General features: G+C 38.6%; 1 protein-coding gene across 1 annotated transcript; it reads left to right on the top strand.

Annotated features, from left to right (window-relative positions):
- The first annotated feature begins 278 nt into the window (after nucleotides 1-278).
- Nucleotides 279-2,887, top strand: LOC145069589 (peroxiredoxin Q, chloroplastic). Its single transcript, XM_079016531.1, has 6 exons — nucleotides 279-399; nucleotides 494-606; nucleotides 769-858; nucleotides 1,012-2,247; nucleotides 2,327-2,474; nucleotides 2,617-2,887. The coding sequence occupies exons 2-4, from the start codon at nucleotides 559-561 to the stop codon at nucleotides 1,123-1,125; spliced, it is 252 nt and encodes an 83-aa protein (XP_078872657.1). The 5' UTR covers nucleotides 279-399; nucleotides 494-558; the 3' UTR covers nucleotides 1,126-2,247; nucleotides 2,327-2,474; nucleotides 2,617-2,887.
- The last annotated feature ends 12,025 nt before the right edge of the window (nucleotides 2,888-14,912 follow it).

Here is a 14,912-nt window from a genome sequence, read left to right as displayed (position 1 = left end):
TATGTTTTAAAAGCTATAAGAATTTAATATAACAAAAAAGAGAGAATAAAAATATACTAACGATCATTTTTTGAATTTAAAATTGTTCGGAATTTCTTTTTTCTTATACTATTTTGTTTCTATGCAGCTTAAATGGATGTACCAATATACAAAGATAAATGGATTCTCACTATTCAAATTCGCACTATACTCTTGAGGTAATATTTATTTTACATAATTTGCTGATAAAACATAAAATTAAGGGATCCTAATCTTTAATCTTTACAACCAGAGATAAACAATGACTCTGAATTTGGAATCAAGTCATTTTTTACAACAACGCAACAAACTACTCTGCATAACACCCATGGAGCTGCATTACCTTTGTCATCAACTTCAGCCCAATCAAGACATAATTCAGTATGTCTACTCTACTCCTTCTCTTTTTATTTACTTGTAAAACTTTAATCTGACATGACATGGTTGCTTAATGCTCTAAATGTATGACATGCAGTATGGGCCAAATAGTATGGGCCGCAAATACTTCTTAGTCTACCAAACTATGTTTCATGCACTATTATGGTCTATTTCTACCCTGCTGATGAAACCCCTGGTTGCACTAAACAGGTTCGAATCACATTTTCTCATGTCGTTATCCTTAAAGAAATGATCTTTTCGAAGCTTACATCTGCTAATGTTGGATGCTTAAACATCTTTGGAAAAATTATTGTTGATTCTCGTCTAGAAAGTATATGAGTAGATAAACAATATTTGTTATGCAATCTTTAGGCATGTGCATTCAGAGACTCTTATGAAAAATTCAAGAAAGCAGGAGCCCAGGTTATCGAGATTAGTGGTGATGATGCAGAATCACACAAGGTAATAATAATAAGAATCAATCTCTAATGTTGCAATTATAAGCTTGGTAGATGTGTACACATATCAATTAGTACACCCATACACATGTATATCCATTGTTATTCTTGTTTTAATGTGTAATATAGTAACATAAGTTTTTTATTATTGTCGTAGGCATTTGCAAAGAAATACAGACTCCCATTTACCTTGCTGAGTGATGAGGGTAATAAAGTCAAAAAAGAATGGGGAGTCCCTTCTGATCTTTTTGGAACATTGCCTGGTAGTTAGAAAAGAATGGCCATCTAACCTCTCTCTCTCTCTCTCATGCCGAAGAACACAATTTGAAGGATTACCAATCAAGAATGATTGGTTATGGTTATGATTTAAAAGGCAAAGAAAAAGGCAGTTGAGGGTTTTAGGCCCACATGAACTGTCAAAGTATATTCTTGCTTCTTTCTGTCAGATGTTTCCAATTGTGTTGGTGTTTGGTTGCGTAGTCATGGAAATGAGCTTCAAATACAGAAATTATAAGAGCCAATGCATCTGTTCATGAGGCGTTATCAGGAGCAAGTGTCCATAACAAAAGCTTGGTACTGTTTTGTTTTTCTATTTCTATTTAATCTTATTATCCCTCTTAAATAATCTCTTTTCTCATTTATTTATTTATCTATTGATACCCTGTTGTGAAGTGTTGAAGCAGATTAACTAGACTACTAATTCAGATGTTCCATATGATGATGTTGTTGTAGGGTGTTTTATGAGATAATCTCCAACTTAGTGTTGCACAATATGTAAACAGTGATGCCCATGTATCTGATTCATCTCAACAGAATGTCAAACGAATTACTGGCCTTGTTCAACACCAAAAAGGCAAGCAAGGGCATATTCGGAAAAACTTATCTAGGAAGCGTTTTGAGTATACTGGAAGGACAGTTATCTCCCCTAAACCTAATCTAAAGATTACAGAGGTCACTCACTCTCACTCACTTGCTTCCCCATTTTTCTTTTTTCTTTTTTATGGGAGTATTTATTATTCCAGGTTGGAGTTCCTATCAAAGTGGCTATGACTTTAAGCTACCCTGAGCGTGTTTCAGATCACAATATATAATTTTAACTCTTACATATGCAATGCCTAACTTGCTGTTTTTTGTTAACTCTTACATATAATTTTAACTCTTACATATGCAATGCCTAACATGGATGGGAATAAATATTTTCATGAGGTTAGGCTCTGTTTCTAGCCATGGAGTGTTCATCAAGTTTTTTTATACCGTTATTTTGCTATTATAAATCAAGTAACTATACTACTTAGGTTGCAAGCAAAACAGGTGGCCTTCCAGAAAAGAAAGAGGTCCTTCTAGAGGATCTGATCCTGTATGGCTAGAGCTTCACCATTCACATATAGCAGATGTATGACTCATGGGCTTCTTTCTTCTAGTTCTTACCAGATGCATTCGGAATTTTTTTTTGATAAATCGTGCATTGCCAGGCTAGTGTACGGTTGCATGACAAGATGACAAGCTTTGTGTCCAAGAATAAAGCTGCACAAATGCATGGTTCAAGTTCTGTTTACATGTCTTCATATATGGCAATACCTCGGCTTTCTGCAGCTGAAGTGCTTTATGGTTCTAGTGAAGGTAAGTTATTGTTAATCTTAGATATTTGCAAAATAGGTTTTTTGTTGCTTTTAGTGTTCCTTTTATTGTATGTAGGTTTTATAGGCATTACTTCATTATGAAATGATAAGAACACTTATATTAGAGGTTTTTATATAGTCAGTTGTGTCAAGATGATATGCCAATGGTTAGAAGATCTGCTGCTACAAATTTGGGGAAATTTACTGCTACTATGGAACCTTCTCATCTTAAGACTGAATTCATGCAAATATTTGAGGATCTTACACAAGATGGTAACTTTTTCTTACTTTAGTTATTTAGTGATACTTTCATCCAAGTGCTCTAATATGTAAAATGTTATCGTTGTTCAATGGTTCATGTTGTTAGTCATCTTAGAGATGATCATTTCTTGATTCCAATATCTATAAGCTTGAAACAGGTAATCATTACATTCATATATACATATACATGAATGGAAATAATGTTTGTGAGATCTTAACTATAAAATGGTTTCCTTTTGTTATATTATAGGAGAATCTACTGAATGATGAAATCAGTAAACTTAAGAGAGATATGGAAGCACAAGAAGAACATGTCCAAAATCGTCAAAAGGAGATGAATGCTTTAGAAGCTCGAATATCTAGTTATCGCAAAGGTTTCAATAAGCATAAGTCAAAAAAGAGACGAGCTTCATGATAAACGAATGTATATCTTCGTTCCTTTTTGTTTTTGATTGGAGTATTATAGTATTTCATTTTAAACATATAAGATGCTGAATATAAATAAGTCTTTCTAGTAGCCCCACCCTTATCCTTTGCAACATAATTAATTACGACATTAGCATCTAAGGTAATTCGGTTCTGCTTACAGTAATGAGGAAGAAGCAAGCCACTGTATCTAGAAGTTTTGGAGGAAACGAGACTCAATCAAAAAGCAAACACACAGAGAGTTTTTGGCAGATAGTAAGCTAGATAATGCAATTGTATATTCTGCTTCTCTTGAGTTCATTTTTTTATAACATTTACTCACTATTGGAATAATTATTTGTATTTGACATATTAGTGAAATGAATTATCTTTGTTATTTATGGTATCTTATTTGTATGAAATTAAATTTTATGCAATGGGTTGTATTTTTTGTATATGATATTTATTTTCTATTATGAGACATTAAATACAAATTTAATTTGAAAATTAGTAAATCTATAAATAATTTTGTTTAAACATTTAAAATTATGATACACAAAAATGTGTGTCATCTTCATTTATGACATGGCCTTTCTTGACAGGGGCTTTCTTGATACGCATCGCGTGTCATTAACACGCGTGTCGTAAGGTTATGACACGCAAATGCGTGTCGTCTTCCTTTATGACAGGGCCTTCCTTGATACGCATTGCGTGTCGTAAATGTGTGTCGTAAATGAGCGTCGTAAATGCGCGTCGTCTATAGACGACGCGCAAAAGCGCGTCGTCTCTCTTTATGATAGGGCCTTCCTTGACGCACATTTGCGCGTCGTCTGAGCCTTTTACGACGCGCAATGACCGTCGTAAAAGGCTGTTTTTCTAGTAGTGATTTCACAAGGGTAGAAATCCTCATAAGACTTTTGGAGTTCCGCTGTCATCGTGGCCATCATGATGCAAACCATTTTCGTAGCATCCCTTTCATGTGCCCAAAATTCAGCGATCTCCTGAGGAGTTGCAGTGGTCTCATCAATCTCCTTAAGCTCTTTGTCAAGGACATATTCTTTGTCCTCGTAGCGGGTAATCATCCTGATGTTTCTGATCCACTCATTGAAGTTGGATCCATCAAAGGTGACTTTCCCACACAAGTTCATAAGGGTAAAGGAGCCATTAGGATTAGAGCCAGAAGCAGCATTGTTTGAAGACATCTGAAAAGAAGAGAACAAGATTAGTTTAGATATAAGAGAGTCCTTAATAAAACACCCAAATGTAATATTAAGGCTAGGATCCAATCACAATATAATATAACTTAGAAGAGGTATGTCGTAATCTAAGCTATACCATATTTGAAAGCTAGGTGAATGACGATTCACCAATTTCCACCACGAAAACCGAAATATTTAAGTATTAGGTTTTTGATTGGTTCTTAGAAATTCCTAGATACTTTGAGATTCAATGAACTTTTCAAAGGCATGTTTCAATCTCGAGTGTGCCCTCCAAGTTTTGTGACTGGGATGCCGAGGATCACAAAACGAGGTGTGAAGTAACCATGCAAATCACTTGGTACCCTTAAGGTTTATCACTCAATCGATGTGCCGGTAAACCACACACGCTCCATCGATACTATAATAAACCCTAAGTCACCCTTTACCTACCTTGTTAAGTCCAAGTTAGTGTGTCGGTTAACCACACACGCTCCACCAACGACTTAATCAAAGTGTAAAGTGTGATTTCATGGATTAGCACCTTATTCACATTTTTCCTAAAGTAACTAAGATTGGGAATTTAATAAAACATTTAGTTACTTTATAATATTCATCATGCTTTAAATGAGAATTTATAAGTCCTTGTGTTACCCGTTCGGCTAACGACCCTCCACCAGTCAAGCAAGCGGTGGGTGAGAGTGGACACCCATTAAGTCACCATTTTATAGGCAACAACCTTATACCCACCTTATAGACCGGCTTCGTGAATGAGGCGTACTAGTGGTAAGACGACTTTGTTCTTATACATATATATATAATTATTAAATCATAATAATATAAGTATAAGGGTTGAATTTTAACTTTTAAAATTCTAAGGGTTGGAACTAAAGTTTTAACTTGACTTTACTTGTTCCAAAACTTGAGGGCAAGTTTTGTAAACTTTCAAAACTTTTCATATCTTGTAACTTATGAGTTTAATAGAGTAATAAAATGAAGACTCTTCACTTTTCTAACTCTTGTGTTCTTTTAATGGTTTTCAATCCAAGAGACTTTTGGTTTTCCATAACTTGAGGACAAGTTATGGACTCCATTAAATAACATTATGATCAAGAATTAATCTACCACATAGGTTACAAATAATTCCTATGATCATCTAAACATCATAAGAACAAGATCATGAACATGAACACTTTCATATATCAAAATCACACTTAATCTTTGTAATTTTGATCACTAGTTGTTGTAAATGAGTTAGAAAAGACATTACACCTTCTAAAACAAGTTTTCAAGTACCAAAACAGTTTAGGGTAATGTTTCTAATCCATTTCCAGCAACTAAAGTCGAAAAACTGCACTCTGTCGACCCTACTCGTCGAGTGCATGAACCTACTCGGCGAGTAGGTTGAAGATACAAGTGGACTCGGCGAGTCCCCCCATGGACTCGGCGAGTCCATCAGTCAGACAACAAGATTTCGACTTTTCAAGCATATTGCAACAAGTATCAAACAAACAAGCCTAGGCTCTGATACCACTGATGGGTTTTGAGCATTCTAACACTTCCTATGTGTACATGCAACCCTAATAAACCTTGGATCTATGTTTGTCTAAGATACATGGAAATAATTATTTTTCCAAGGCTTATATCCTAACTAGCATGGCATGGGGAACTTGAATCAAAATAAAGCTAGTAGAAACACTTACCTTGTAGTTGTAGTTGATTCCTTGGAGTTTTAGAGCCTAGCACCAATAATGTGGATGCCTCAAATGAAAGTCACAAATCACCACAAACTTGGAACTTTGAGAGAATAGTCACACTTCTCTTGAAATCGGCCCTCACCTCAACATGTGTCAACTAGTATGATTTCAAGAGCCAAAGCCTCCTTTATATAGTGTGGTGGATTAGGGTTACATCCATGTAAACCCTAATACCCATGTCTCTTCATTTCCATGAGATCCATGGGTCAAAGCTCCATGGAGTATCCATGGACTTCTCCATCCAAGCCTAGCCCATTCCAAATAAGCATAAGCCCACACTATATAAATATAGAAGCCCATATTTAATTAGTAATATCTTTGATCACTAAATTAATCCTAGATTAATTATAGATCACTACTAAATAAATAATATATTAGAAGTTATAATATATTAATAAATCATAACTTGTACTATTCTCAAATATTATCCATAAATTGTTCGGGTGAAGTGCAACCCAAATGGACTATGCCGGGTCGGGTCAAGTATATACCAAATATAGTTATGGACTTAGACACTATATCCAACAATAACTGCATACTGCAAATACTGGGCCTCGCCCACTACCTCAGGCCTTGCCTGCTACAACAGGCCCTGTCTACTCCAGGCCTCGCCTGGCTTCGAGCCCCGCTCGGTATACATATCTGTTTCTCTTAGGCCCCGCCTTTCTCTGGGCCCCGCCCGCTAAACATATACAAACATTTAACATATCACATAACACATAAACCATCACTACTCTACTGTATTCCTGTACTAAGGCCTCGCCTGTCTTGGGCCCCGCCCTTGTCCTACTACTGATGAGCCATGGAACCCCGTCCACACTCCAACTGATAGTGAGATACGGGCCCAGCCCACACTCACTCTTTTCCTAACTTGGGTGTCGCCCATGCTCGGCTATTGATGAGATATGGAACCCCATCCATACTCCGCTAATGGTGAGATACGAGACCTCGCCCATACTCACCCACCTACCTGGCACATACAAGTATCACATAGACAACAAGTATACTCTATCATGCTAACCATTCCTTGGTCACCCGCCCGACGTTGGACCTTGGTCCTGAATATCATACTAGCAAACAGTGCCTAGGGCTAACCCCCGGGTCTTCCTACTCATAACTACATGGGCCAGCATTGTGGCCATAGACCCATTCACACAAAGGGAAACTCACCTGCACTGCTGAACACCGCTGATAACCCTTTTGCTGCTATCCGACAACTCCCCGAACTGCTGCTCCTCCAGCTCCCCAAGCTACCAATACCAATAACAACACTTATCCTAATTGTCCTCAAGAAGCCAACTAAGTCAACTCTGGTCAAGGTCCTCCTCAAGGTCAAAGTCAACAGTCAGAGTCAACTTCCAGTTGACTCGACTCGCCGAGTTGTTCTACCAACTCGTCGAGTCCATGCTCCTCAAATCCCAAAACAACCTCGACTCTACTCGTCGAGTCTAGCAACAACTCGACGTGTTCTCCTTCGAGTAAACATTCGGGACCATCTTCAACCGACTTGCCGAGTTGTTCTACAACTCGTCAAGTCCATCTTCATAAGCTAAGGAGATTGCCTAGGACTTGCCGAGTTCCTCCTTAAACTCGTCGAGTACCATGATCTTCATGTCCATTACAGACACAGACTGGTTGAGTCCTTCACTAACCCCACACACTGATCCGACTCATAAACAGAAGGGTTTGGGTTTGCAACCCGACTCGTCGAGTCCATGAACTGACTCGCCGAGTCCATTTTATGACAACTCTATTCTGCCAATTCTAGTCCATTCCAACACCTCAAACTCATAGATCTGGACTCCTTATGCAAGGTGTTATGAAGTCAAAACTCTTAATCCAAGCTAGAAAGAAGATCTAGGTCATGAAATGGGATCTCAGCTGGATAAAGCCAACAACTTTGAGCATCTAAAGCTCAAGAGTATCCAGATCTGTTGCCAAATCCATCCTCAAGAGTTTAGTACTCGGATTAACCTCTGAAATGATCCAAATGTGACAAAAAGGCAAGCTAGAAAGGGGATCTACCAATTGAAAGATCAAGGTCTAGACTTTTTACCTCCTAACAGTTGCCAAGTCGATATGGAGGCTGGATCTACTCTTCTTTCCTTGCTCCTTTCTTCCAAGACTTAAAAATCCACTCCAATGGACCTTAATCTTCACCAAAAGCTCAAGAATGAAGTTGGGTGGCTAGGGTTTTGGGGTTCTGGATGAGAGAGGGTATAATGAACCCTAGGGAAGAGAATAAGATGCTTAAATAGGGTACCAAGTCCCGAAATTAGGGCTTTCCTAACCCAGACCAGACTCGCCGAGTCCACTCACCGACTCACCAAGTCAGCCACTTATTCTGCGACACGGAGCCAGCTCCGACTCGTCGAGTTCTTCACTAGACTCGACGAGTTGAGCCCCTTTTTGACTAAGATACAGGACGGGAGGGTCCAACCCAAGCTATGAGACCGGAGGGTCTTCACTGAGACACATGGCCGAAGGGTCCTTATTGAGATATAGCTATGAGAGGATATTTATTTGTGTGTGGTATTTTGAGTAACTCACTAAGCTTCGTGCTTATAGTGTTTGTGTAAAATGTGTTTCAGGTACATCTCAGGATCGCTGGAAGGCGCCAACATGATTGTACACACCAGCTTGTGATTATGTTTTGAGGATTCTGGGATATTATCAAACATTTTTTTGGCTTGTGTTTTGAACAACTTATACATTTGGGTTATGAGAAATGTTAGATTTTGTTTTATGTGGTTTTAAAAATGAAAAAATTGTTTGAAAATTTAGAGTGTTACATTACTAGTGTTTGATAATCATAATCCTAGCCTGTTGAATTTCCAGCTTATATTGCTTTTCATACAAGTTTTTGTAGTAGATGATCATTCTAATTGCATGAATTTGTTATCTAGTTGGTTATGGACATTAAGGGGGTGTTTGGCTTAGCTTTTCAAAGCCAAAAGTCCTTTTTGGAAAAGAAAAAAAAGCAAAAGATGTTTGGCAAACTACTTTTAGAAGCTACTTTTGAAATTTTTACATAAGGAAAAGGAACTTTTTGGAAAATTCAGGAAATCCTGACTTTTTGTAACTTTTCCAAAAAGGACTTTTGGGGTTTGAAAAGCTAAGCCAAACACCCCCTAAATATTTAGATATGGTGTGGCAACCTGAAATTTCCATTTGTACGAACCTCATCTATTCAATAGAAGCTAGTTCAGTTTCAGTGATTTTCAAGCTTTTCCGAACAAGTTTGTGTACATTAGGTTTTATGTTTTAGATGATATCAGGAGAGTGGATACTCCTGGTTTTGTGAAACTTGGGCATTTCAAGTTTCATAATCTTACAGTCCAATATCAGGAATAAAAATATTTTCTGCCAAAATATTCCAGGACTATAAATAGTTTTCTGAATTAAATTAATTCATTATTCACAATTCCAAATAGAGAAAAGCCATATTCTCTCTGACGGATCTTCGGATTTTCATCCCATTTTGTGAGTCTACTTTACTAAATGTGTTTCAATACTTGTTAGAGGCTTATTAACATCAATAACATGTTTAGATTTCAAGATCCGGGAGTTTACCGCCCAAGAACGTTCTTGGGGAGTAAACTCCAAAATGGAACTTTAATGCTTTCTAGACCCATTCCCATGTTAGAGGACTTATAAAGGACTTAGTGTATGATCTTTGTAGCCTAAAAAGCATCCAAGAAACACAAGTTCTTGGAGTTTACGGCCAAGGAACTTCCTTGGGCCGTAAACCCCCTTTTCAAGGGCTTAATGTGCCCTAAACTTCCCCTTATGCTTAAAGACTTTAATCCTCAAGTGCTTGTGCTTATTTAAGACATCAAAACCCATCAAAATCACAAGTTAGTAGGAGTTTACAGCCAAGAACTCCTCTTGGGCCGTAAACCCCTTTTACTAAGGTAAAATGCATTCCAATCACACCTTAGGCCTTAAGACAATTTACCTTGAATATTTGGGACTAGAATGGAGAGTAGAACACATAAAAACCACTCCTTGAAAGGAGTTTACGGCCAAGGAACATATCTTGGGCCGTAAACTCCAAGTAATGGCACAAATGTGTGCCTCTTGTCCCCATTAGCCTTAGATAAAAGTTTGGAAGCTATCCTACACATGCAAGGGCCTCAAAACAATTAAAAGCCATCACCCCATAGGAGTTTACGGCCGTAAACTCTAGGGGATGAGGTCCTTTGGCCGTAAACTCCCCTATGGAGCTTTCCAAGGCCTTAAACTACTCCATGTGTTATTCCAACAAAGCTAGGAGTGTTCTAGGATCAAGAAAGCACCACAAAACACCCAAAACCACCCTTTGAGGAGTTCACGGCCATAAACCTATGAGTTTATGGCCATAAACTCCAAGGTGTGGGGTTTGTTGGGTGGTGAACTCCTATGCAAGGCCATTTGATGTTTCAAACCCTTTTGCCTTGTCCCGTAGCAACTTAGATGCAACCATTTGGACCTTAAACACTTATAAAAAGTGTTTACATGTTCCTAAGTGTCTTAACTTATTTATTTAAGTTATTATTTGTCTAATTAGTTATATATATGCTTATTATATGATAACTAGGCTCGTGTGTGTAAACAGGTCTCCGTTTGCCACCTAGCACGGTAGCCGACACTACAATTCAAGCGACTCACCACAAGTGAGTTCATACCCCTTGAATCAACCTTTGAAATGATTTTAAGTGTTTTAAATACTTTATGGGGGGGGAATACAAGTCAAATACTTATAAGTTATTGCTTCAATCACATGTGATTGCATTTAATCACATGTGATTAATAACTAGGAAAACAACGATTTTTACCACTGTTTAAACTGTTTATCAAATTGCTTTACTTTGAAATGTTTTACAAACTGTTTTACTATCCAAACTTACTTATAGACTGTGATTCAAACAAATGCTTCTTATACTTAAACTGTTTTATTAACTTATGCCTTCAAATTGTTTTATAGATCGACATCAAGTCGATCTCCTCTTGAAATCATATTTATGCTTCAAATGTTTTATGAAAACTTATTTATGCTTTTATATATCCAATTGCATGCCCATATATGTATAGATATATAAATAATGTTTAAAGGGCTTAGGAAGGCCATCCACCCTATTTCCTTTTCCTCGATTTGGATGTGGTCTGGTGGGATTTCGGGTGACCATCCGAAGGTCGTTTCCATATTACTTATATATCATATATACACGTATAGACATAAAAGTACTTCCATATTCATACTTATCAGTACATCAATAGTTGGTTACCATCGGGGTAACACAAGTACATATACAGATATACTAGAAACAAGTACATATACAAATATACTAGAAACAAGTACATATACAGATATACTAGAAACAAGTACATATACAGATATACTAGAAACAAGTACATATACAGATATACTAGAAACAAGTACATATACAGATATACGAGAAACAAGTACATATACAGGTATACTAGAACGAGAAACATTACATATACATGAATACGTAACAATTGTGATCCACCGTATCGGAGCATGCCTTAAATGTCATGGCCCGAATTGTAGCCAGAATTCTCTTGGAGGGAGAGCGTGAGTTTACGTATAGATCTATACTGGATTGACTATCCTACACCTTGCTGCTAGCTACAGCCGGACCTGCAGGTCTGCGGGTGCCAAACGTCATTTCTTTATTACGACCATTCATTATGTCGTTGTTACTAGTCGATAGCATGGTGCAATTAATCACAATATACCTTAATATAAATCCGGTTTAAGGTAGTAGTATTTAGTGCAGCAGTAGTCTTATTATACAAAGCTACAGTACTACAATGATTTACCCATTACATATTTTAGTGATAACATGACTTAAACCTTAATGTACAATCTATATTTTTAACAAATGATAGTAACACTTGGGTAATTACACACTTTTACAACAGACGAGTTTACAAAACAGTTTAGCCTTGGTAGAAGGTTACTTTTATAGAAAATATAGGATTTTCTGAGAGATTCAAACTTTTACAAACACTTTCAAACATTTACCTACATTTTTACAATCTTATACATTGAGACAGGTTCAAACGTTTTTGACAAGAAACATTGACACTAAAATACTTATGAACTCACCAGCTTAATGCTGATAAACTCTTTCAAAATAACTTGTATTCTCAGGTCATCAGTAGATAGGTACCGAGGCCAGCTTTTGAGAAGATGGAGTGCATTCAAGACTCATCTCATATTATTTTGTGTTACATTATTTTTGGTGTCTATAACTGTACAAAACACTTGTATTAAAGTTATATATTTAATGCAATGGATGGTGTTGTTTGCTTATTTACATTTACTGTGTTGTGATACTGTACATGACGTCCTCCGCCCCAGAACGTTTCTGCCGTTCTTGGTTTTGGGGTGTGACAGATTGGTATCAGAGCATTGTTTATAGTGAATCAAGTATATCAACCCATAAAAGATATACTAATCTATAAACCCAAAGAGGGACTAAAACACTCTGACCAAGAGTCTATACTTTAAATAATAAAATATTTAATTAAGTTTACTAGTTTGCATTCATACAAAAATCAGTGTCACAATGACAAGAACAAAAGTATTACGATTGTTGAATATCACAAGTGAGCTCGGGGATGTATGGTCAGTCCTGTGAATGGCATAGCCTGATCAACTATGCTGGTCCTAGGAGTGATTAGCATATGCCCTAGAATGGTTGTGATATGTTAACAAGTCTAAGAACTTACCAACAATACCACAAGAAGATCAGTAGAACTTAAAACTTAAAATACTATAGGAGTATTTTGTGCTACTAGTTACACGTATACTATATTCTTATACCTCTCTTCTCGCGTAGATCTAAATGGCTGGATTCCATCATGGCGACCCGTACTTTCCCAATGAAGGCAATGCTGGGTGGATCGATGAAGAGCCCGAAGATGAGCATCCAATCCCTTTGGATGATCACCTCGCAGAAGGCTTTTCTGATGGATCTGACTCCGAGCCTGAAGTCAACAACCTACCGCTTATAGGTCAAGCCCCGAACAACAACCCTCGACCAGCGTTTCCAGGTCCTACACCCATGTGGGCAAACAATCTGAATCGCTGGAGTGATGAACAAGGTCAACCCTTACCATACTTTGGGGACCGAACCTTTTACAACATCAGCGATGGTGGCTCTGCTGACAGAGCTCTGCCGGTAATCATCCGCAGAATAGCTCGTAATGTCGAGCAAGGTCGAGCAGCCATCGACCGGGTCATGGAGATTTATGCCAATTCAGGCGTCAATACAGTCCGCATCCGCCGTCTCGAAGAAGACATGGAACGGACCCGGAGAACCAACGAAACTCTGCAGCAACAGCTAGCTGCCTCCCGTGCTGAAGTCTTAGAACTTCGAGCTCGTCAGAGAACTCAGGACCGACACCTTCAAGAGGTGTTTCGCCAAGTGTCCGACCTCAGGGCTCGCCCGAGGAATTCCCATCGCCATTAGATGATGTCTAGTACATCTCTGTCTTTTGATTTAGGGATAGCCTGGAACTTATGTGCTCTAAGTAGCACTTGTCTGTAAAATATTCCTAACTTTCGATACTCTAACTAGGAATCTAGGACTGTCAGTCTTGTCCTTATGGTATGATGTAAGACCTACTGTTAGGTCGATTTTTCCTTGAACTTATTACATCAGTAATACCTGTACTATTGAAATCTATCTGATCTGTGGGAAAAATTTGTACACTTGTGTATTCCTACTGATATTTCTTATTGTGATTTCAAACACTCATTCAACTATTGGGCTATGGTTAGTTAGTCCATGTATCACTCTCACGTTGCTTGCAAATTGATTCTTACCATCTTTCTTATCTTTATAAACTTATAGCTGAAAGATGCCTCCTCACAAATCTCCCAGGACTAGGAATAATCCTGTACCTCCACCGCCTCCTCCACCTGCGGTCATCGATACTGCAGCTCTGAATGCTGTCGTAGCTGCAGTAGTGGCAACTGCCATGGCTCAGTATCACTCATCCGATGCTAGCAGAGGTGGAACCCCTGTTGAATCTATCCCAGTCGAAATCCCTGTGCGCTCGAGAGAGTGCTCCTACAAGGATTTTACAAACTGCAAGCCGAAGCCTTTCTATGGCACCGGCGGAGTCATTGCTCTCTCGCAATGGTTCGAGAAGATTGAATCAGTCTTCGAAATCTGTTCGTGCCCTGCTGCATTCAAAGTGAAATATGCCGCATGCACCTTTGAGGGTAAAGCCCTAACGTGGTGGAACGGCCACGTCAAAGCCCTAACTCTCGTCGTGGCTAACGACATGGGCTGGGAAACGATGAAGGACCTCATGACTGAGGAATACTGCCCGAGGGGCGAAGTCCAGAAGTTAGAACATGAACTCTGGAATCTGACCATGAAGGGCACCAATTTGATCGCTTATACTGCCCGCTTTAGCGAACTGGTGGCCCTATGCCCCAATATGGTTCCCACTGAAGGGAAAAAGATTGAACGGTACGTATGGGGGCTAGTGCCTCCGTACCAGGGGAATGTCTTAGCATCCAACCCTGCTACCTTCGACAGTGCCAAGCGATTGGCACAAAGACTCATTGACCATGGAGTCAAGACCCCTGCAACCACAACCTCCCAAGCCATTCCAGAACCCTCCAAACCCGCTGGCACCAAGCGGAAGTTCTGGGATGAGAAGAAGAAGCAACGAGCTTCAAAGAAACAGCAAATCGTGGCAGTACATGCTGCGGTATCCCCTACTGCTGTTACTGCTCCGGGGAAGCAGTATTCTGGAAGTTTGCCGAAGTGCAACAAATGCAACTTCCACCAC

This window comes from Lactuca serriola, chromosome 8 (genome assembly GCF_051521515.1).
Source record: "Lactuca serriola cultivar US96UC23 chromosome 8, Lser_US96UC23_V15, whole genome shotgun sequence".
Lineage (NCBI taxonomy): Eukaryota > Viridiplantae > Streptophyta > Magnoliopsida > Asterales > Asteraceae > Lactuca > Lactuca serriola.
Note: the sequence above shows the minus strand (reverse complement) of the source record. Positions and strands in the feature narration are given on the sequence as shown.